Consider the following 20,251-nt stretch of genomic DNA (forward strand, 5'->3'; position numbering starts at 1 on the left):
ATAGGCTTTTTATTGCTTATAAACCAAATCACGTCATCATTCGTACTTTATTTGACCCTTGTTGTAGTTAAAATATTACTCAAAGGACAATCACACCTTTTGTGTTCAGTGTTTGCTGAGCACTCATTCTGGATCCTTGCATTTGCATGATTGGTGGGAGTGAGAGCACCACTTGGGGATACGACCAATACCATCAAAATTGCTTGCAATCATTTTGCATTTTTCCCAGCCTAAGCTCTTGGCATTGAAATTTCCTTTACTCAGCAAAAGCTTCATTTCAAATTAGCAAAACTGTTCTATTTCCTAGGAGGAGGCAAGCCAGAAATTCACCCATGTTAAACAAAAAGACCTAAGAAATTATTATCAGCCTTCACATTTTTGAGCATTTGAAAAGAAGGAAATGCTTTTGCTAGTAAGATAACTTTTTTTTCTGCTTGCCTCAAATTTTGCCTGGATTTGAATAAAATAAAGCCTTTAAGAAAAAAAAGAGGGTTAACAGACATTGTGAAATATAGGAAGAACATGGGCAAACCAGGACCCACCAGATGGGTGGGAAGATGGAGGTTAATGGGAATAGAAGCAGACAGATAAAAAATGTCTGGATAGAAGGGATACAGGAGTGAGACTAGAGGCTAATGTGGGTGGGAATTGAGAAAGAAATTATGAGATTAGAATTTTAATAGGAACTGAAGCTGGTTAGTTGAGAACACTGGTAGCTAGAACTAGAGGAGAGACTAAAACTGTGAGAAATACATAGAAATGGATACCTTTTAAACTACGAAAACAATATCTTATTATCCCAGAGAATTTTGAGCTTCATCAGAATAGGAGAAATGGGCAGATAAATCACATAAGGACCAAGAGAGTCTAGGGGCAGAAAGGAAAGGAAAGGAATAAAGAAAGTTGGGAAAAGAGCCACGTTGCAGAATCTAGGAGAAAAAAAATCAACCCCAAATTACAAAAACTGAGGGAAAGCGAATGGGGACTGGATGTCAGCAGGAAGAAGGACCAGAACTGGCCGCCCTTGGAGAATAATAAGTATTATAATAAGTAGAGTAAAATGGTATATCAGGCAAGGTCTGGAGATGGATACAGAAATTTGGAAGAGCTCAGCAGAGTGATGAGAAGGGTAAGAGAAACTTTGGGGGAAAGACAAGGTAAATTTAAGGGAGAGCAGGCACAAAAGTCTGTGCTTAATAGTGAGAAAAGGCAAAATCACAGATGATTGTAGAGTTACTGATGGACATCATAATACCGAATTACAGAGTAATAATATGACAAGGGGAATCAGAGGCAGTAAGTGTAAAGTGATGAACGTAGGGAAGAACAACCATGCTGCAAGTCTCTGAATTAACCAATGCTTTAAGAAGCAGCTCTTGGAATCACATAGTTGATTGAATTTGTCATCTCAGTGCTCAACAGCTGGGAAAAAAAATCCAGTCTTGGAAGTTACTAGTAAAGGACCAGAAGACACAAAAGAAAACATAACTGAACCATTGCATAAATTCAGGGAACACTAAATTTTACTTTTCATTGCACCAAAAATAGAGCCAAGATGACCAGTTACTTTACCTTATGCAGGGCCAGTAGTTCTGAGCAAAGCTTGACAACATTTTACATGGCTGTATCTTAATCACTAGCCCCCTGACCAGACCATGGAGCCACCAGACTTAGACATCTCTGCAAGACTGTGATCACAGGTTCTGGGAGAAGTGCACTCACTCTGAAGTTGTTCTAGTAACATAGCACAGAAGGGAATCCTTCCTTTGAAGCACCTTATTTCATCAGTCAAAGCTGAAAGAAAGGTTTTTAACTGAGCAGAGGACTGAGGATTGTGAGCCTTATCATAGAATGACAGAATCACAGAATGCTTTGGGATGGAAGGGACCTTCAAAGGTCATCTAGTCCATCTCCCCTGCAAAGGGCTGGGACATCTACAACTAGATCAGGTTGCTCTGGATAGAAGGGGAAGGCTGTGGATGTTGTCTACTTGGACTTTAGTAAGGCCTTTGACACAGTCTCCCACAGCATTCTCCTGGAGAAGCTGGCTGCTCACGGCTTGGATGGGTGCGCTCTGCACTGGGTTAAAAACAGGCTGGACGGCCGAGCCCAGAGAGTGGTGGTGAATGGAGTCAAATCCAGTTGGCGGCTGGTAACAAGTGGTGTTCCCCAGGGCTCAGTACTGGGGCTGGTCCTGTTCAACATCTTCATTGATGATCTGAATGAGGGGATCGAGTGCACCCTCAGTAAGTTTGCAGATGACACCAAGTTGGGTGGAAGTGTCGATCTGCTGGAGGGTAGGAAGGCCCTGCAGAGGGACCTGGCCAGGCTGGATCGTTGGGCCGGGGCCAACTGTATGTCTTGTGTTTAGTCTAAATCTACCCTCCTTTAGTTTAAAACCATTACCCCTCGTACTGTTGCAGCAGGCGTTGCTAAAAAGACTATCCCCATCTTTCTTGTAGGCCCCCTTTAAGGATTGAAAGGCTGCAATAAGGTCTCCCCACAGCCGCCTTTTTATTGCTAAGGTGCAAGACTGAAGGTTTTAAGGGCAATACAGACCACACTTTCCTTCCTATGTCTCATAAGGGAAGAGGGTGATGATTTAGAAACAAGAATTCACAGATTCTAAAGCCTAAAATACCACTCTGCGTACCTAGTCTAAACTTGGATTTAACGTATACTAGAGAAAGATATGCATGTGTTAAGGAAGAATACATATGTGGTTAAGGAAGCGGATGCAAAGTATGCATTTAAGAAAGATAATTCAGGCAATACTTTAAATAGCAGACACTCAATCTCCCTTGCAAGCTGCTCCATTATTTAATTGCACATCCTAAAAAGAAATTGCATCTAAAACTTTGTTTTTATCTAACTAGCATTTTGTTACACCCTTGACATAAAATCGTCTTTTTTATCACTTAGCTTTCCGTCTGTGCAAATATCCATCTGTGTTAGGAAGTCATGTCTTCTTGATAAAGTTATAAAATACTCCCTATTGCACACTTTCTGTGTACAGAATCACTCTAGGAGGAACAGGTTTGGGAAGAATTGCAAGCTGTGGCAGCAGTAATGGCAATGCTGCAGCCTGGCAGAATTCTACACAGTTGCCAAAAGGGTTTTCTTCACGCTGCTGCTCCATCCCCATGTATAGCCTGTTGCTTCTACCTCTCTTTAGTGCTTGTGTAGCTACTCAGTGAGCTACACTAGGGAACCAATACCACAGAAAGTAACTGTTTTTTCTGTCACTGGATCAACTTCCCAATGTATCTAGTGTCCTGCAGAGCTCCATAGATGGGATGGGAGTAGTGGCTTTGTAACAATTTTCAAAAAGCCAACGCAACCTCAAAGCTATGGGCGGATAAGCTTTTTTTTTTTTTTATGTGTCATGTACTGAAGTTCTTCCTATGTTGAAGGAGAAATATGTTTGAAAGGCTAACTGTATGGCATGTTTCTTCTGTGTGTAGTGGTTTCTGCTTAGCTAGCACATAGCTATGTCTGCAGGTGGACTGAACTCTCCAACTGCTTTACCAGCAGGATCAAAATGGAATCATAAGCTAGTGATGATAGGAGCTTACTTGCACTTTTGTAGGCCATGTATGGCTATCACTGGATGAAGGAGAACTTAGAGTCAACCCCACAAAACATAAGATAATGTATAGGGAGGTCATGTATGTGGGTGCCTTCTGGTAAGGGGACCACAGACACATCTGGAAAGGTCACAGTACATCAGAAGCCTGCTGTTGTGACAGAATGTGGTGTCCAAACAAATGCTTCATATTGCTGAAAAGTGTTCCTGACGCAAAAAGCAATGAGCACTTCATCTTCTACAGGAAAATGTAAATGCTTTCATTACACAGAAGAATGTTTGGCTGATTCTTGGGAAGGTGTCCCTTGAAAAGCAAGGCACTCTTTCAGGGATTAGTTCCTGAACAATGTCTTTGCAGCTGAACTAGTGTGCAGAACTTGGATGGAAAACAGATAATGCATGGGTTCCTGGTCTATGTGACCCAAGAAAGAAGAAACAAATAGGTAAAAAGTATACCTCATTGCATGAACCCACATCTGGAAGATTTAGGTTTACGGCTAGCAGAGAGGTGCTGGCTGATGTCCTTCTGGACAAGAAGGCTTTTACAATTCAAAAGGTAACTCAGGAGGAAGAATGTATCAATAAAAAATTCTTGAGCTCAAATTGTCAGAAATATGTGACCTGACAGGAGCTAAGGGAATTAACACCTCATTTTCCCTGGTGGGAGCCAGTTGCCGATGCTAGGCCTGTGGTTACTGATTGCTGCAGTGTCAGGTACTTTGCCCAGGTCACCTGTGATGTTTAGTTCCTGATGTGCTTTCCTTCATCAACAACAGAAATGAGGCTAGCCTAATGCAGACCAAACCTTAACTCAGCTGAACATCAGACCTGATTTTACTCATGGTATTTCTTTCTCTTCAACAACCACATTGTCAGCCACATCTCTATCATGAATGAGAAAAACAGAGATTAGTCCTCTAGGATGTGTATTCTGTATGAATCCTGCAACCAGGCTGCCCAGCCCTCTGGACCCAGACTGCCTGGGCCCAAGCTGCTCCCTGGAGCAGGGTGCACAGGTAGCACAGAGGTAACCTGTGGGCGGTAGGCTAGGAATATTGACTAAGGGAAACTGTGCAAGGAGTTGGTGCTGCAGAAAGAAGGGTTCAAGCTGTCTTTGTAGGAAGAGCAGAGGACTTTTTTAACAAAGGGAATACCTCCCACCACAATCACCAAACCCCTTTGAAATCTTTATCCCATATTCTTTCTTTGGGACTCAGCCCTATATCTCCTTTCAGTTTCCTACACCCTGATTTGTCTCAAGCCCTTATTGCTATAACTAGGAATAGGACAGCTTCAGTAATCAGCAGGAGGAGAGCATGAAGTTCCTTTTTTTTTCCCCCCCAACGATGCAATCTGCATTACCGCAGCCCTGCTTTATCATGATCATATAAACATAATTGGTTCGCGTGTGTTCTCATAAACAAAGTGTGCAGATAAATTTGTGTTGCTTAACGTGGACACTGTTTGTTATGCTTACGAAAAGCATGCTCTAAAGTGGAGCAAATTTTCCCGAATAATTAAAAAAGAAGTCACAGAAAAGTATATATTAGCATTCCCTGTCTTTTTTCCCTGTTAAAACAATGTCAGTCCTTTAACAAGAGAGCAGAAATAGTGCAATGAACAGAAGTAACAGTTAGATTTGCACATAAACATGGACAAGTCTTAAACTTCAAAATGAGTCTAAAACTGTCTCAGGTCAGTACATAAAAGCCTGTAGCTTGCTTAAAATCTGATCATAGAACTGTACTTCTGGTCCTTCTGGGATGTTGGGTGAGCATTCAGAAACAAGGCCATGGCAGCTACTGAGAAAATCTTGTTATATTGGGGCAATCCCCAAAGACCAAGTGTATACAAAGTTTGTTCCACTGGCATCTTTCCTTACACAGCTATCAGTAAAAGACTTCATTACCAGAGATGTACTGATGACTACTTTCATCTATTCGTTTGAAGCTGAACTTGGAGATGCAGATGCACTCAAGCAGTATCTCCTTGCTGAGATGCGGGAAACTTCTGATGCAGAAAAACTGCTTGGTATTCGCTGTGATTAGGCTTCCATGTAAATCTGAGGAAGACGGACAGGGAAATGTGGACACTGCTCCTGTCCTGTACTCTCCAGAACACCTGCTGGAGGTGTATTTCATCTGACTGACATCTATTTGTCATCAATGAGACATTAGAATGCATATTAAAGAAAGCTAATATGTGCAACAAGGAAAAAAGGACAAAGAATATTGAGATCAGCTACAATGATTAAAATGTGATTGCATGAATATTCATGTTGTATTACTCTTCTACAAAAGTCCAGTCTGCAGAAGACTGGGCATTTCTGTTGCTGAATATATTTACCTTTGGATTCTATTTCTTTCCTATGCGGTGTCAGAACTTACTGTTTTGATTTAATGGCTATCGATTTAGTGACAAGGGCAATGAAGTGTGATTTATAGCTAAATCATGGGTCCTTCTGATTCACTGGCTTTCATCATAATACTGGTTAAACTCTGCCAACTCTTCCCAGGCAGCACTCACAGACAGGGAAACTCGCTGGGCTTTAAAGAGTTTAGCACTGTGGGGAGGTCCCCAGGGATCCAACCTGTACTGTGGTTAGAGGTAGACTGAGAGGCAGACAGCATGAAGCAGCACGGAAATACCATATAGATTCTTTGTAAGACCTGTTTACGGCACACCTACATGATTTCTTGCCTTATTCTGCCCTTTGCCCTCTTGTTACATATTGTGTGTACTTACTACGTACAGCAATAGAGAAATATGATACAGATTTTTCTAACAAGAGCCCTGAGCCAAGAGTTGATTGTCTCTAAAACTCACATGAGGAGGGGAGAAAGATATCAGCAACAGGCTGACGTCTATACTCTTCATTAGTGATTAAACATTAATAGGAAGTGCATGCAGATGCCACCATTCTCTCACCCTGAAGAGCCTGGGAATTGCAGAGGTAGCCATGCTGCATTGCAATGGGAAGTTGTATCCTGAGAATTTGCTTCCCCAGCTGCCTGGAGTGGTTAAATGGTCCTGTAAGGAACATGTTGGGTTCCAAGATTCATCCAAAATCCCAGCTGTTACTGAACAAAAAAAAAAAGGAAGATGGAGATAGGAGCATGTTCTAGTATACATGTGATGCTATAAAGAAAGATGTGGAGACAACTCCAAGTTGTAGTTATCAGCTGCAGACTTTGAAATCCATTCTTAATCTCCCTGTGTGACTTTTTGGCCTTGAAGGAAAAGCTTAGGCAAAAGGTAATACACGATATGTCACTCTTATTACGCTTATGTAACAAAGGTATAATTGCTTATTAAATTTCAAAATGCTTCTATTGCAGCTGGCTTTACCAGATTTTAGAAAAGGCTTTCCTTCACCTCTTTCATATTTCCTTCACTGAGGATCTGCCATTTATTTCTGTAATTTGAGTATGCCAGTCAGGAACATTTTGAAAAGCCACTGGTTCAGCTGGAGAAAAGGAATTGAACAGGGTTCCCAGCTCCCAATGGGAAGAGGTTTTACATTCAGGTCGTTCCTATGTGTTTACCTGTGTTTACTCCCTTTGGTCACCTATTCCTCAAGGCTAGGTAGGAGCCAAATCGTTAACTTAATCACAGTCATTACAGTGACAAGCTAAACTACAATCATTAACTTAAGACCATGTCCTTCCAAGATCACATGCATCTTCTGCCCATGGGCTCAGGGAAGATCACAAGGAATATGGTATGAGAAATAACTAGGGAAGCTCTTCTGAGTAAGTTTCCATGTTGCTCAGGCCAGCAGCAAGAGGCAATGTTATATTCTACTCTTTTACCATCCTTTGGGTACTTCGCTGCAGACTTGTCGCCATATGCAGTACATGCTGTCCATGACGCAAAACTCCTGTATCATGTCCTTGCACGTAAAATGAACGGAGCATCAAACACAAGCATGGACAGTTCGAAATATTGTTCACACTGATTTGTTGTTCTACTCTCTTCTGAATTTACACAAGAGGAAGTCTTTTTATGGCTGCTTGATTGCTGCTTGCTCATTACAGGAACTTACTTTATATGTTTATCTAGCAACAACTTCATAACTTTGCTTGCATCTTCCTGGAAAAATACTAACAATACAGAGAAAGCAGACTGGATACAAAATATGCTGAATGTTTTGAGAATGGACCTTGTGAGGCATAGCTAACATTTTCTTGTTGAAATTGCTGCTGTTTAGGAACATGGTGTTGATCTGCTGTGTTATTTTTGAATGCCTCTGAACTATTTCCATTGGGACCATATCATTGTGTACATCAGAGATATAAGGTGCTCAAGATGTTTTACACAGTAAAAGGACTTTCTGTTCCCCAGGTACAGAGAGTCATTGAAAGGTCAAGAAGTGCCTCAAACTGATATGAGAGTCCACATCTGAGAATGAACCATTTGAAAGGACATTTATAATTGGGTGATATCTGCAAATCATGCATTGACTAGGCAATGTGTGATTGTATATCATATATACTGTGTACGTTAGGCTACATATTATCATATGTATATATTATCATATGTATATATTATCATATATATCACAGAATCATAGAAACACAGAATGGTTGAGGGTCGGAAGAGATGTCTGGAGGTCATCTTGTCCAATCCTCCTGCTCAAGCAGGGCCACCCAGAGCCAGTTATCCAGGACCGTGTCCAGATGGTGCATGAATATCTCCAAGGATGGAGACTCCACAATCTCCCTGGGCAACCTGCTCCAGTGCTCATCACCCTCACAGTGCAAAAAACATTTTCTGATGTTCAGGGGAACCTCCTGTGTTTCGGTTTGCGCCTGTTGCCTCTGGTCATGTCACCGGGCGATGCTGAAAAGAGCCTGGCTCTGTTCTCTCTGCATCCTCCCGTCAGGTTTTTTTATACATTTGTAAGATAGTCCTGAGCCTTCTCTTCTCCAGGCAGATGAATGAACCACCAGCAGATGAATGAATGTGAAACTTGATCATGCAGGTAAGACATGCTTGACACTAGTTAAGCCTGATCCAGATGTAGAAAATCACTGCCTCGACAAGAGGCTCCTTCGCACACCCTGTAGTAGAAGGAGATTCATGCAAAACTTTTCAGTTCTTTCTAGTCTACCCCAGCCTTCCACAGATCTATCCATGGCCTGCGGACAGAGGCAAGTTTGACTTCAGCTCTGCAGTTCTGACCAAATTGCAGTCTTTGCATAATGCCTGCTATGGGAAGGGAGACAAAGCACAGTTACAGCATTCCTCACACTGCAGTGGTCCTGTTTCAATGACCAAGAATGAATCCAAGCATTTACAAACTAATAGTCTCTGCTAGAAAGCAAAAGCGATCTTTTCTCACTTGCTTCCTTCTTCATGGTAATGAGGCATGTCTGAAGTTAATTCAAGAAGTCAGTGTGCAGGTCAGGGCCAGATTTGGGGCCAGTGACAGTAAAGAGGATCAGATAGAGGGAGCCCTGTGATCACCAGGCAGGTCCATAATGAAGAGACAGGTCTGAGTTCAAGCTAGGGAGATGCTCTATGGGTTGGGGTCCTGATCATCAGGGCCTATGGCCAGGCGAAGACATGTGGTGGTGGAGACCAGTACTCCTACAATATAGCTCAGACAGGCCCAGAGCTGGACTGAAATGAAGCCCAAGGGCAAAGGTTGTGGGTGAAGGCCTCAGGTGACCTTGTCAGGGCCATTAAATCTTACTTCGTGCCCTCAGAGCCCTGGCAGATGGCACCAAAAGACCTTGAAAATGCAGCATAGGATCTGCTCTGTGCTCTTTGGAGGGAAGGAAAGTATGATCAGAGGTGTCTCTTTTGTGCCAGGAGTAGCCAGTCATCATCATTGCCACTCCTTCATAGCCGGCATGGTGTCCCCCTGTCATATGATGACTTGCTGCTTTTGGATTGTGCAAAATTCAGATTTCAATAATGAGTTTCCATCTCCTAGTTTGGTTATGTGTCCATTGGCATCACAGAGAGCAGAGCAAAGGCAACAATTTAAATTTGCAATAAGAGCGATAAATCACAAACGAAGCATTGCATACTTCTGACAAAATACACTGTGCAAAGGCAGCAGGTTGAGTCCTGTTACTGGGCTTATCAAATGGCTTTTAGTGTACCTTTGTGGGACACTTGCATGAAATTGCCCGCTAAAATATTTTCTGAAAGTCAAGAGCTATTAAATTAGGGGGGAAAACTACTAAAACTCAAGACTGAATTTGTGTAATAAACTTGCTTTGAACAGGATCCACTCGACTCAGTTATGGCAGGAAAAAAGCCAGACAGCATTTGAAAACAGTCCCAACTCTTCAGTCTTGAATTCATCTGATGCTGCTTAATCAGGGACAGCTTCCCCTACTTAACACCTGAATATTTTTAATTTTTATACGCTGATTCTATTTAAGGTCTCATACTACATTTCACATTGGTTTGAGGTTGTGGCAATGATCCTGAAAAGGGTCTGTAGGGCTTTGTTGTTGTTGTTGTTGTTACAAGTCTATCTATTTCTTAGCATGGACAAGGATACTGGGACCAGTTCACAGCATCATTCTCTATAATGTGTGGTTTTACAGACTTCTCATATAAATAGAACACAACTTTGTTTTATGTAAAATCCCTTTCAGTGTCAGGGTCCTGTACCACAAAGGTCATCAAAAACTCATGCTCTAAAAATTACATTTCTGTCCCTCAACAATTGTAAATCGAAATGGAGAAGAACAAAGGCAACTAGTGTGCAATTGTCTATTCTTTCCTAAGTGACGTCAGTGTGTTTATGCCACACAGTTGTGTAACATCATTACCTTGAAATGTGTTTTTTCAAAACAGAGTAATCACCTGTTTAGAGTTTCTTTATGTTGACCAACAAATTAGAATGAGCTTATATAACATTCGCTTAACACTTGTTACTTTTCCCAGGTTTCAGTCGAAGAAATCATGCTAAAATTCAGAATGGAGCTATATAGGGAAGCAGAGTGTTTGCACAGATACGTGCTCACTGGGCATTGGCAGAACTTTGTACACATACCTCAGTGAACAGCCTAAGTTTCCCTGCCCTTGAACACACTTTGAGACAAGGCTGCGGGAAGAAAAATAGGCTAAAAACATGTTGTTAATCTCAGGGTATCTGGCACATGCCTGAGGATATTGGCTAACCTTACAATTTAGGATGGTGCTCCCCTCTACCCTTGAAAGGTGCAATTAGGTGAGATAACTGAGCTGAGACAGCAGCTTACTGCTTCTGAGCAAAAAGCTGTGATTAGCTGAAGACCTTTTCTTACCTCTTTCAACAAAGGCAATGAAAACTAGAGGATATTTCTTTGAAATTGTCCTGGTTTCAGCTGGGATAGAGTTAATTTTCTTCTTGGTAGCCGGTATGGGGCTGTGTTTTGGGTTTAGGATGATGATACACTGATGTTTTGGTTCTTGCTAAGTAGTGCTAAGCTGTTGCTAAATAGGTGCTAAGTAGCGCTCACACTGGCAAGGACTTTTCAGCTTCCCCTGCTCTGCCGGGTGCATGGCGGGGCTGGGAGGGAGCACAGCCAAGGGGGCTGACCCAGACTGGCCCAAGGGCTATTCCATACCATATGATGTCATGCTCAGTATAGAAGCTGGGGGAAGAAGAAGGAAGGGGGGGGCATTGGGCGTGATGGCGTTTGTCTTCCCAAGTCACCGTTACGCGTGATGGAGCCCTGCTTTCCTGGGGATGGCTGAACACCTGCCTGTCCATGGGAAGGAGTGAATGAATTCCTTGCTTTGCTTTGTTTGTGTGCATGGTTTTTGCTTTACCTATTTAACTGTTCCAATTTATTTTACTTCCATTATTAAACTGTTCTTATCTCAATCCACGAGTTTTCTCCCTTTTACCCTTCTGATTCTCTCCCCCATCCCACCAAAGGGGGAGTGAGCGACCGGCTCCGAGGTGCTTAGTTGCCGGCTGGGGTTAAACCACAACAGTCCTTTTTGGCGCCCAACGTGGGGCTCGAAGGGTTCGAGATAAGAACAGATTTAACTGGAATGCACTAGATCGAATTTATAGCTGTTATTGCTGTTTAGCTATTAATCGGCAGGCTTCTGTGCTTGCCATGGGGTTTGCTTGCCTTACTGTATGTTAGAGTCTAGTGCTCGTTAGTGGCTGCTTTTTGCTTTTGCTGCTTGCTGAACTGCTTATCATCTTACTGTGCTGTGCCTGGGAACATTTTGATAACAACAATGGCCACGTGCCTGGGCTGGCAGATGGCTAGGGCATCGCTGCTGTTTTTCTGTGCTGCTGTACTGGACAGGCTGGAGCTCCAGTGTGAACTTGAGTCAAAGGGACTGTGACCTGTGGACGAGTCCCTGCGGGAGCAGGACACTCCAAAGTGTCTGTGGATGTGGATAATCCCATGTCAGAGCAGCCCATGGAAGTTAAGGGTGGAGCAGATATCCACCTGCAGCCCACGGAGGACCCCACGCCGGAGCAGGGGGACGCCCGAAGGAGGCTGTGACCCCGTGGGAAGCCCACGCTGGAGCAGGCTCCTGGAAGGACCTGTGGACCCGTGGAGAGAGGAGCCCACACTGGAGCAGGTTTGCTGGCAGGACTGGTGACCCCGTGGGGGACCCAGGCTGGAGCAGTGCGTGAAGAACTGCAGCCCGTGGGAAGGACTCACGTTAGAGAAGTTCATGGAGGACTGTCTGCTGTGGGAGGGACCCCACGCCGGAGCAGGGGCAAGGGGAGGACTCCATTGCAGTGTTAAACCCAATGGTCTGGTCCAAAGGGGCCAGGGGTGGAGACTGTAATGGAAACACCTTTAAATTTTTGTGACCCGGGATTTGAGTTGCATGTTATGGGAATTGCTATAGCAGGAACCCCTTGTTGCTAGCCAGGCTAGGAGCAAGGGGAGGAGTTCATTGCAATGTTAGGCCTGACCCAAAGGGGCCAGGGGTGGAGATTCTAATGGAAATACCTTTAAATTGTTGTAACGCATGATCTGAGTTGCATGTTATAGGAATTACCATAGCAGGAACCACCTGAACCAATGGAGGAGAAGTCTTACAAGAAGCAGTGCAAGCGCAGCAGTGACCTGACCTGAGCTGGCTTTGGTGCCCAATAACTCCACACAACACACTACCTCTCCTGTCCTGAGCGACGACCATCAAAGATGGAGCCCAAAGTCATGGACTAAATGAACTCAATGGACATTATGTGGACATTTGTGGGTGTTTATGGACATTTTACAGACATTTCACAGGGGTGGTCCATAGCCTAAGGAATGATACCTGTGTATTGTATCAAAGGATGGGAAGGGGGGTTGTGGTTAAAGAGGATGTATTGGATACTGTGGGACCTGAGCATGAAGTAAATGGTATGGAATAAGGGGTGGATACTGTCTTGGTTTCAGCTCAGACAGAGTTAATTTTCTTCTTGGTAGCCGGTATGGGGCTGTGTTTTGGGTTTAGGATGAGAACAATGTCGATGATACACTGATGTTTTGGTTCTTGCTAAGTAGTGCTAAGCTGTTGCTAAATAGGTGCTAAGTAGCGCTCACACTGGCAAGGACTTTTCAGCTTCCCCTGCTCTGCCGGGTGCATGGCGGGGCTGGGAGGGAGCACAGCCAAGGGGGCTGACCCAGACTGGCCCAAGGGCTATTCCATACCATATGATGTCATGCTCAGTATAGAAGCTGGGGGAAGAAGAAGGAAGGGGGGGGGCATTGGGCGTGATGGCATTTGTCTTCCCAAGTCACCGTCACGCGTGATGGAGCCCTGCTTTCCTGGGGATGGCTGAACACCTGCCTGTCCATGGGAAGGAGTGAATGAATTCCTTGCTTTGCTTTGTTTGTGTGCATGGTTTTTGCTTTACCTATTTAACTGTTCCAATTTATTTTACTTCCATTATTAAACTGTTCTTATCTCAACCCACGAGTTTCCTCCCTTTTACCCTTCTGATTCTCACCCCCATCCCACGAAGCAGGGAGTGAGCGACCGGCTGCAAGGTACTTAGTTGCCAGCTGGGGTTAAATCACAACAGAAATTTATCTTGTTTTTCATTCATTTGCTCTCAAGTTGTGTGTGTGTTTAGTATGCTGGCCTTGAAGATGATGCTGGTGACCTCAGGGTCAGAGGAGGAGATAGAAGCTTTCCTGTGTGGAGAAGCACTTTTAGCATTTGCCATGGGAGTTAATTCTTAAAGCAAATAAATCTTCTCCATTAAAGTAATAAGATCCCACTAGTTAATACACACACACCTCCAGTGGCTATTACGTCTCTTTACGCAGCATTAGCAGTTCCACAAGTCGTCTTGGGGTTTCTGCACAAGCATGAAGCCTGTAGGGTGATTCCCACAGACTGTGTGCAGGTGACAGCGGGTCGGTGACTGAGCTGGTAACCCAGATGAAACCTTTGCTCTGCTCTGAGAATGCTGTGCCTACAGCCCCAGTTCCCAGAGACTGCTGGGAAACACAGTCCTCAAAATCTGTTTTCTCTAGCGGGCTTTCTACAGCCTGCTACAAAACTGGAACTCCACTCCTGCCTGTTGCTTCTTGGCTTTCTTGGTTTGTTTTTTTTATTGTGTGCACTCCCTTTTCCCCACCAGGGACACAACCTTCCTTCTGTGTAATCCCCCAATTATTAGAAATGTCATCCAGCAAGTGCAAAATGGAGGTTTGAGTCTCTCTTTTAACCCCCATTTCTGTATGTCAAGACAATGCTCTACACACTGGGCCATAATCAGTCTGTGGTGCTCCTGTTGATGGCAGGGCCAGAATATTTGTGGGAGAACACACATGAGAGTCCCCAGTCCAGCCCTCTCACCCTGCTTGAACACTGGCAGCATATCAGCAGGGAGATCTTGGTTCTAGTCTTGTTGCCAGCAAGTCTTCCTTGCAAAATGGATAAACTGTCCTCTCTACATGAGCTGCTCAAAGCTGTTGTGATAAGACTTAATGATTTGCCAAGTTAGTTTTAACAGAAAATAATAAGCCAGATTTCTATATGCAGAGAAATAACTTTAGGATTAAAATAAGCCCAGGCAGTGTTTTGAGTCAGGAAATCCAGTTTCCCAGAGGTGCCAATTTCAAGACAGCAGGAAGAGCCTTAGTATGAGACTCTCTCTTTGACATTTGCTGTTGGATGTTTTTTTGCCCTGGAATAGTCAAAATACTGGATGTGAGGAATTCTTTTCTGCACCTACATAGCTTTTCTGTCAAATGAAACAGGAATTTATATACCTAATATTTTTTTTGAACATCAGTTCTGGATTTAGGCACCAAGTTCCTGGGATAAGTGCTTAGCTTTATGGTATTGACAGTCTTTTGAGAACTTGGTTGCTGAGTTGAGGGCCCCATATATATGGAATGGAGATAATAATTCAACAGTTAAAAGTAAAAATGAATAATTTAAAAGCTATGATGTAGTCTTATATTACTATGATCTATATAAGTACCACAAATTGTTTTAAGTTCAGGACAATATTAACAAGATATCTTCTATTCCAGTGAAGACCCAGACATGAAAGACCTTATATAGGAGAAAAGCAAGTAGGCAAGCAGACTATCACAAAAAAACCCCCACTCCAAACCCCAGCAAAAATATAAACAAGAAAAAAGCCCAAATTATTACTAGCTTTTATTTCACATACAGCATATAAACATGGGCAGATCCTTTCTGCGCCATCTTGCCACCAATAAATAAAAACACAAGGCAATGTTTTAATTTGAAAGTGATTCCAGCATTGCAGTTTGGACTTCTTTTCTCCTAAATAGAGCTTAATGAACATGAATATCTGTCAAAAGAAGGGAGCTTCCATACAATTATGTAGAAAGTGTTCCTGTGCTCCTGTACATCCATTCTCTAAACTGGCAACGATTAGTACAAGTAACAGACTGAGAATTTTCTGGCTATGAAAGTGTTGCTAAATACCAGTAACTTGTCCTCAAGTTACTTGCTGCAGTTCTGTTACAAACATACACGTCACATGCAGACCTACAGGTAGAGAGATAGTTATCCAACACACTGGAAAGCATGGGCTGGCAAAGACGATAACCCAATGCTGCTGGCTGTTATGTGTAAGGGAGGCCAAATCACTGGCAGATTTAGATATTAAAAAGGCTGCAGGAGACGGCTCGGTTTCACCCATTGTGTTTCAATCCAGGCAAAATAGTGGAAAATGAAACTGTGCCCAGGACATTTTTGTTCCAGGGTGACACAACTCATGCAGAACTGAAGCCTCTCAGATGAGGTTTACAGCCTCCTTGTTGCCAGAACTGCACTGCTGGTGGCACCTGATCCAGCTACTGCAGGACTACCCCTGGTATGTCTACATGAGCTAGCAGCTCCAGTTTGACTGTCATGGAGATGGAGCCCAAATATTGATTTGTGAAAGTATGTTATCTCGCAATATGAATGCACAAACTTCCTAGCTTGACACATCTTCTTGGTGGATTGTTTCATCCTTATTCAAAAGCAACCAGCGCAGGCAGCGTTGGCACAGATTTCACACAAATCTTCTTCTTGGACAGCCAGGTCTGTTAGAGAGAAAAGAGAGGGTTTCAATGAGATGGCAAGAGAATTTCTTGGAGAGCAGAGTCACATATCAAGGGATTTGGAGACTCCTTCCCATTACTGTTTTATGAGTTTTAATGTTCCTTGAAGTTATTACTGGAATAAGTAAAATTAGTTCTTGCAAAAATCTGGCTTAAAGAATGAAATCAAACGTAAATTCATTGGAGAAACAATGGGAACACGTGGAGGCAAGAGAACAATAGGACATCTTCTGGGGGGGTGATGGGGATGTGGCTTGTAGAATCACAACATTCGTTATATTGATAGTATTCCTTCCTTAAGTGTCCATTGTATTGGACAGCAGATAAATGCAACATAATAAAATAAAAAAGCAGACACTGTAGCAGCCAGTTCAGGAATCACTATGTGTGTCTGAAAGACAGATCATGCCAAAGAGTGATTCACCTCATTTACATCTCACACCTCTTTTAGGCTACCTGGAAAAATACCTTCTTTTACACTGATTAGAGAGAGCAATTAGACCTGCTCACAACTTTTAGTTAGTGAAAACTGAGTGATATAACCCTGCTCTTCCTGTAAGCCAGAGAAGATTGTGGGCTCTCTCACTTTAAGTCATGTAAGTTAGTGTGCAGCTACTTGGAGGAAGCTTTTTCATGGTTACAACAGCCTGATCTGTACAGGCTACAGCTAAGCTCAGCATAGCAGGAATTTTCTTGTAGGTGGCTCACAGCTAATGTAGTCCAACCCTTGTAGGAGGGCTAGTAGAAGGGCAGCATGGACTCTCTCAGTTGCTTTAGAAATGACAGGACAGTAATTATGTTTCTTTGCCTTCTGCTATTTGAATGCTTAAGGTTGAAAGGTGTGATAAAAATGGCAACTATGCAATATGAGCTACATACTCAGCCTCTCAAAAATCATGGATGCATCTTCTCTTTTGCACACAGATTGGAACTCCTCAGGGAGATCTTTTTCATCACATGGAGAATAGCTAACCATTGAAACCACCATGCGAGGGTTAATGTGTCTGTTCTCATCCATCAATTCCTTTAGCTTCTTCACAGACTCAAGGGAAAATTTCAAGTCTCCATCCTATGTAGACAGAACCAGACAAAAAAGGTGTCAGGAAGTCAGTCCTTAGGCAAATCCATTCCATTTCAACCATGAGCTCTCCCAAAAACTATACTACAGGGAAAAGACAGTGTTGAAACAAAGCCTAGATAAAATTGGTGTTGACTGTAGGCAAAATGATCAGCTCTTCAAGGCAAAGACCTTTCAGAGCAGCAGTGAGACCTGGCTGGCTAGTCAGGGCTTTCGTTATGTATCACAGTGAACAGAGGCAGAATTAGTGCATTTCTCACTCCCATGAGACAGACCCATAAAATCTGGGGTTGAAAGATACAGGCTGGGAACCTTCAGCCTGGAAGAGAGATGACTGGGCCATATGTGGTAGAGATTTACAAAATCCTGAGTTGAATGGGGGTAAATGGGAATTTATTTTGTTCACTCTTTCTTCTAATATACCAGTAGAGAACTTCAAGTGTTGGCTTGTCATGTGTTAGGCTCTCACCACACAAAAGGAGCTATTCCTTCACATTACACATTGTTAGGAGCTGAAACCCCTCACCTCAAGGTTCTGTGGCAAGTTTCCATTAATTTAAAACTTGTCCACACAACTAATGGAACACAAGTTATTGGCAGCATAAATATGACGCTTCTGACTCAAAGCTCATACCAAAAGCTTCAGCTAAGCTCAGCATAGCAGGAATATAGTGCAGGCCAGAAAAATCCACCTCTGTAGTTTTTCTGGTTTTACTCCACACCTAGTAAACCATTTTGCTCCAATTTCCATCATGTTCATTCAAGATCTGTGATGGAAAGTGTCGACATAGTGATACTCAGTCTTCAAAAATATGAGTCAAATGAACTTCACTTCTGCTTTGCAAAACATTTTGTTAAATGAATGACTTCTGAGATATTACGGGAGAGGGAAGGGAAGTCTTGGGAAGAATTTCAGAAAACAAGCGCATAAGCCAACTTTGTGCATTGAGTAACTAGTCAGACCTTAGAGACCCTGAGAAGAGGAGGCTGAGGGAAGACCTTATCGTTCTCTACAACTACCTGAAAGGAGGTTGTAGCGAGGTGGGGGTCGGTCTCTTCTCCCCAGTAAGAAGTGATAGGATGAGAGGAAATGGCCTCAAGCTGCGCCAGGGCAGGTTTAGGTTGGATATTAGAAAAAAACTTCTTCCCCGAAAGGGCTGTCAGGCATTGGAACAGGCTGCCCAGGGCAGTGGTTGAGTCTCCATCCCTGGAGGTATTTAAAAGATGGGTAGACATGGTGCTCGAGGATATGATTTAGTGGTGGACTTGGCAGTGATAGGTTAACGGTTGGACTTGATGATCTTAAGGGTCTTTTCCAACCTTAACGATTCTATGATTCTATGATTCTATGAAAAGAATGCATCACATATGCAGAGTACACTGCACATATATTGGAGAAAATACAGATTTAATGATTAATAAGATAAGAATTCAAACTACAAAAAGGAGATAAAACTCCAGAGCTGCACTTTCTACATTTTCCCCAACCTAGAAACAGTTATTCTCATTTTGTTTTTTTTTTTTTTTTTATGCTTCCAAGTGGAAAACTGAGATTTTTTTCATTAAGTAGGAAGCTATCTGTTCCCCTGGAGACTCTAAATGTCATAGAATGGTTTGGAAGAAAGGAATAGCTTAAACCTGCTATCTCTGGATATCTCTGACATCCAAAGGAGAAAAAGGATTTTTCAAGGTACAAAGATAGTACCTTACTCCTGGCAACCAGCTGCACACTTATAAAGAGAGTCAATAATTGTTTAAGAAATATTAGTTCTCTTGGTACTCAGAGGAAGTTATTTACATTGCAACCAAACCGAAATCTCCTAAACTGTTTCTAAGGATGAGTGCAGACAGATCCAACATGCTCCCAAGTACAGACAAGAGCACTGAAGTACCTTCTTAACTGCTTTCATGTTGCATGTAATATCAGTCATAGGTGCTGTGTATTTTGGAAAATTTGATATAGCCTCCTCTAATAGCTTATCTGCCTATTAATATTTCATTGGATCCAGCTAAGCACTTCTTTCACCTTTTTTTTATATGTGATATGTGTGTAGGCTCCATCACATAAGCTTGCAGGTCATTTTCATAAAGAACTTCCTGCCCAGAAGCCGGTGAGACAAGGCAATTTCTCTTTTGTCACATCTTGTTTACAGCATTCTATAAGGTTAGAGGTGTCCCCAGTTCTTGCAGCTTCACAACACATGGGGTTACATGCAAAAGAAAACTCTGGAAATGCAATGCCTCAGTCAGCAAGGGATTTCAGAGCAGTGATATGGCTGGTGAAGTTAATTAAACTGCAGCAGCATATTAGTAGTACCTGAGGCATTTTACAGAAAGAAAAACTGAACCATAGGGAGATGAAGTTGAGCCAGAGCAAAGCAAAAATTCAGGTCTATTAGTTTAGTTCCTGATGCAGCCACAACACTTCACATAATATCAGTACTTTGTTGAACTTGTAATACCAACAAATTAAAGTGCAGAAAACTCACCTGAACGTAGACTGCCTGGGAGCTGTGCACCAGTGAAAGGACTGCAAGGACTGTAAAGGAAAGAAAGCCTTTCATAGTGCCTGCAAAGTATACCCTTTCCTAACCTGAATATATTTTATTTTCTCTGGCTTTGGTCTTTCTCTGTCTTTCTTTTGCCTCTCTCAGACTTTCTGTCTTCTTAACACTCAGACCGCCTAGCTCTATGTTCCCAGTGCACAGCTGGATCTTTATAAAGACTTCACACAGCATTTGCTTGGTAATCCATTAACCTAAACTCTTCATTGACATATAATAAACCCTCAGTGGACTATCAGTTATCTACCCCTTAGCAGAGTAGGCCAGTCACACCCAGGCAGGTTTATGAATCTCTCCCACTTTGAGAAACTGGCCATGACACAGGCAGGCAAAACATTCCAGCCTACGATAAATAAATGGTAGAGATTGATCTAACGCAACATCTGAAACTCAGTCTCCATATGGGGAATGTCCTCAGGTTTCTGGCCACTTCCTGCAGAGCTGTGAGAAAGAAAGAGCTTTGGAAGGAGACAGAAAAAAAAATTGATCTCTTGCACTGATTGCTGGCCAG

At 42.8% G+C, this 20,251-nt stretch overlaps 1 protein-coding gene across 1 annotated transcript; it reads right to left on the reverse strand.

The window, feature by feature from the left end:
• Positions 1-16,012: 16,012 nt before the first annotated feature.
• Positions 16,013-19,740, reverse strand: LOC309598308 (guanylin-like; the record flags this gene model as incomplete). Its single annotated transcript, XM_082328751.1, has 3 exons — positions 16,013-16,080; positions 16,978-17,167; positions 19,666-19,740. The coding sequence occupies 3 exons, from the start codon at positions 19,738-19,740 to the stop codon at positions 16,013-16,015; spliced, it is 333 nt and encodes a 110-aa protein (XP_082184877.1).
• Between the last annotated feature and the right edge of the window lie 511 nt (positions 19,741-20,251).

This window comes from Platalea leucorodia (assembly GCF_965183815.1).
Source record: "Platalea leucorodia genome assembly, chromosome: 17".
Lineage (NCBI taxonomy): Eukaryota > Metazoa > Chordata > Aves > Pelecaniformes > Threskiornithidae > Platalea > Platalea leucorodia.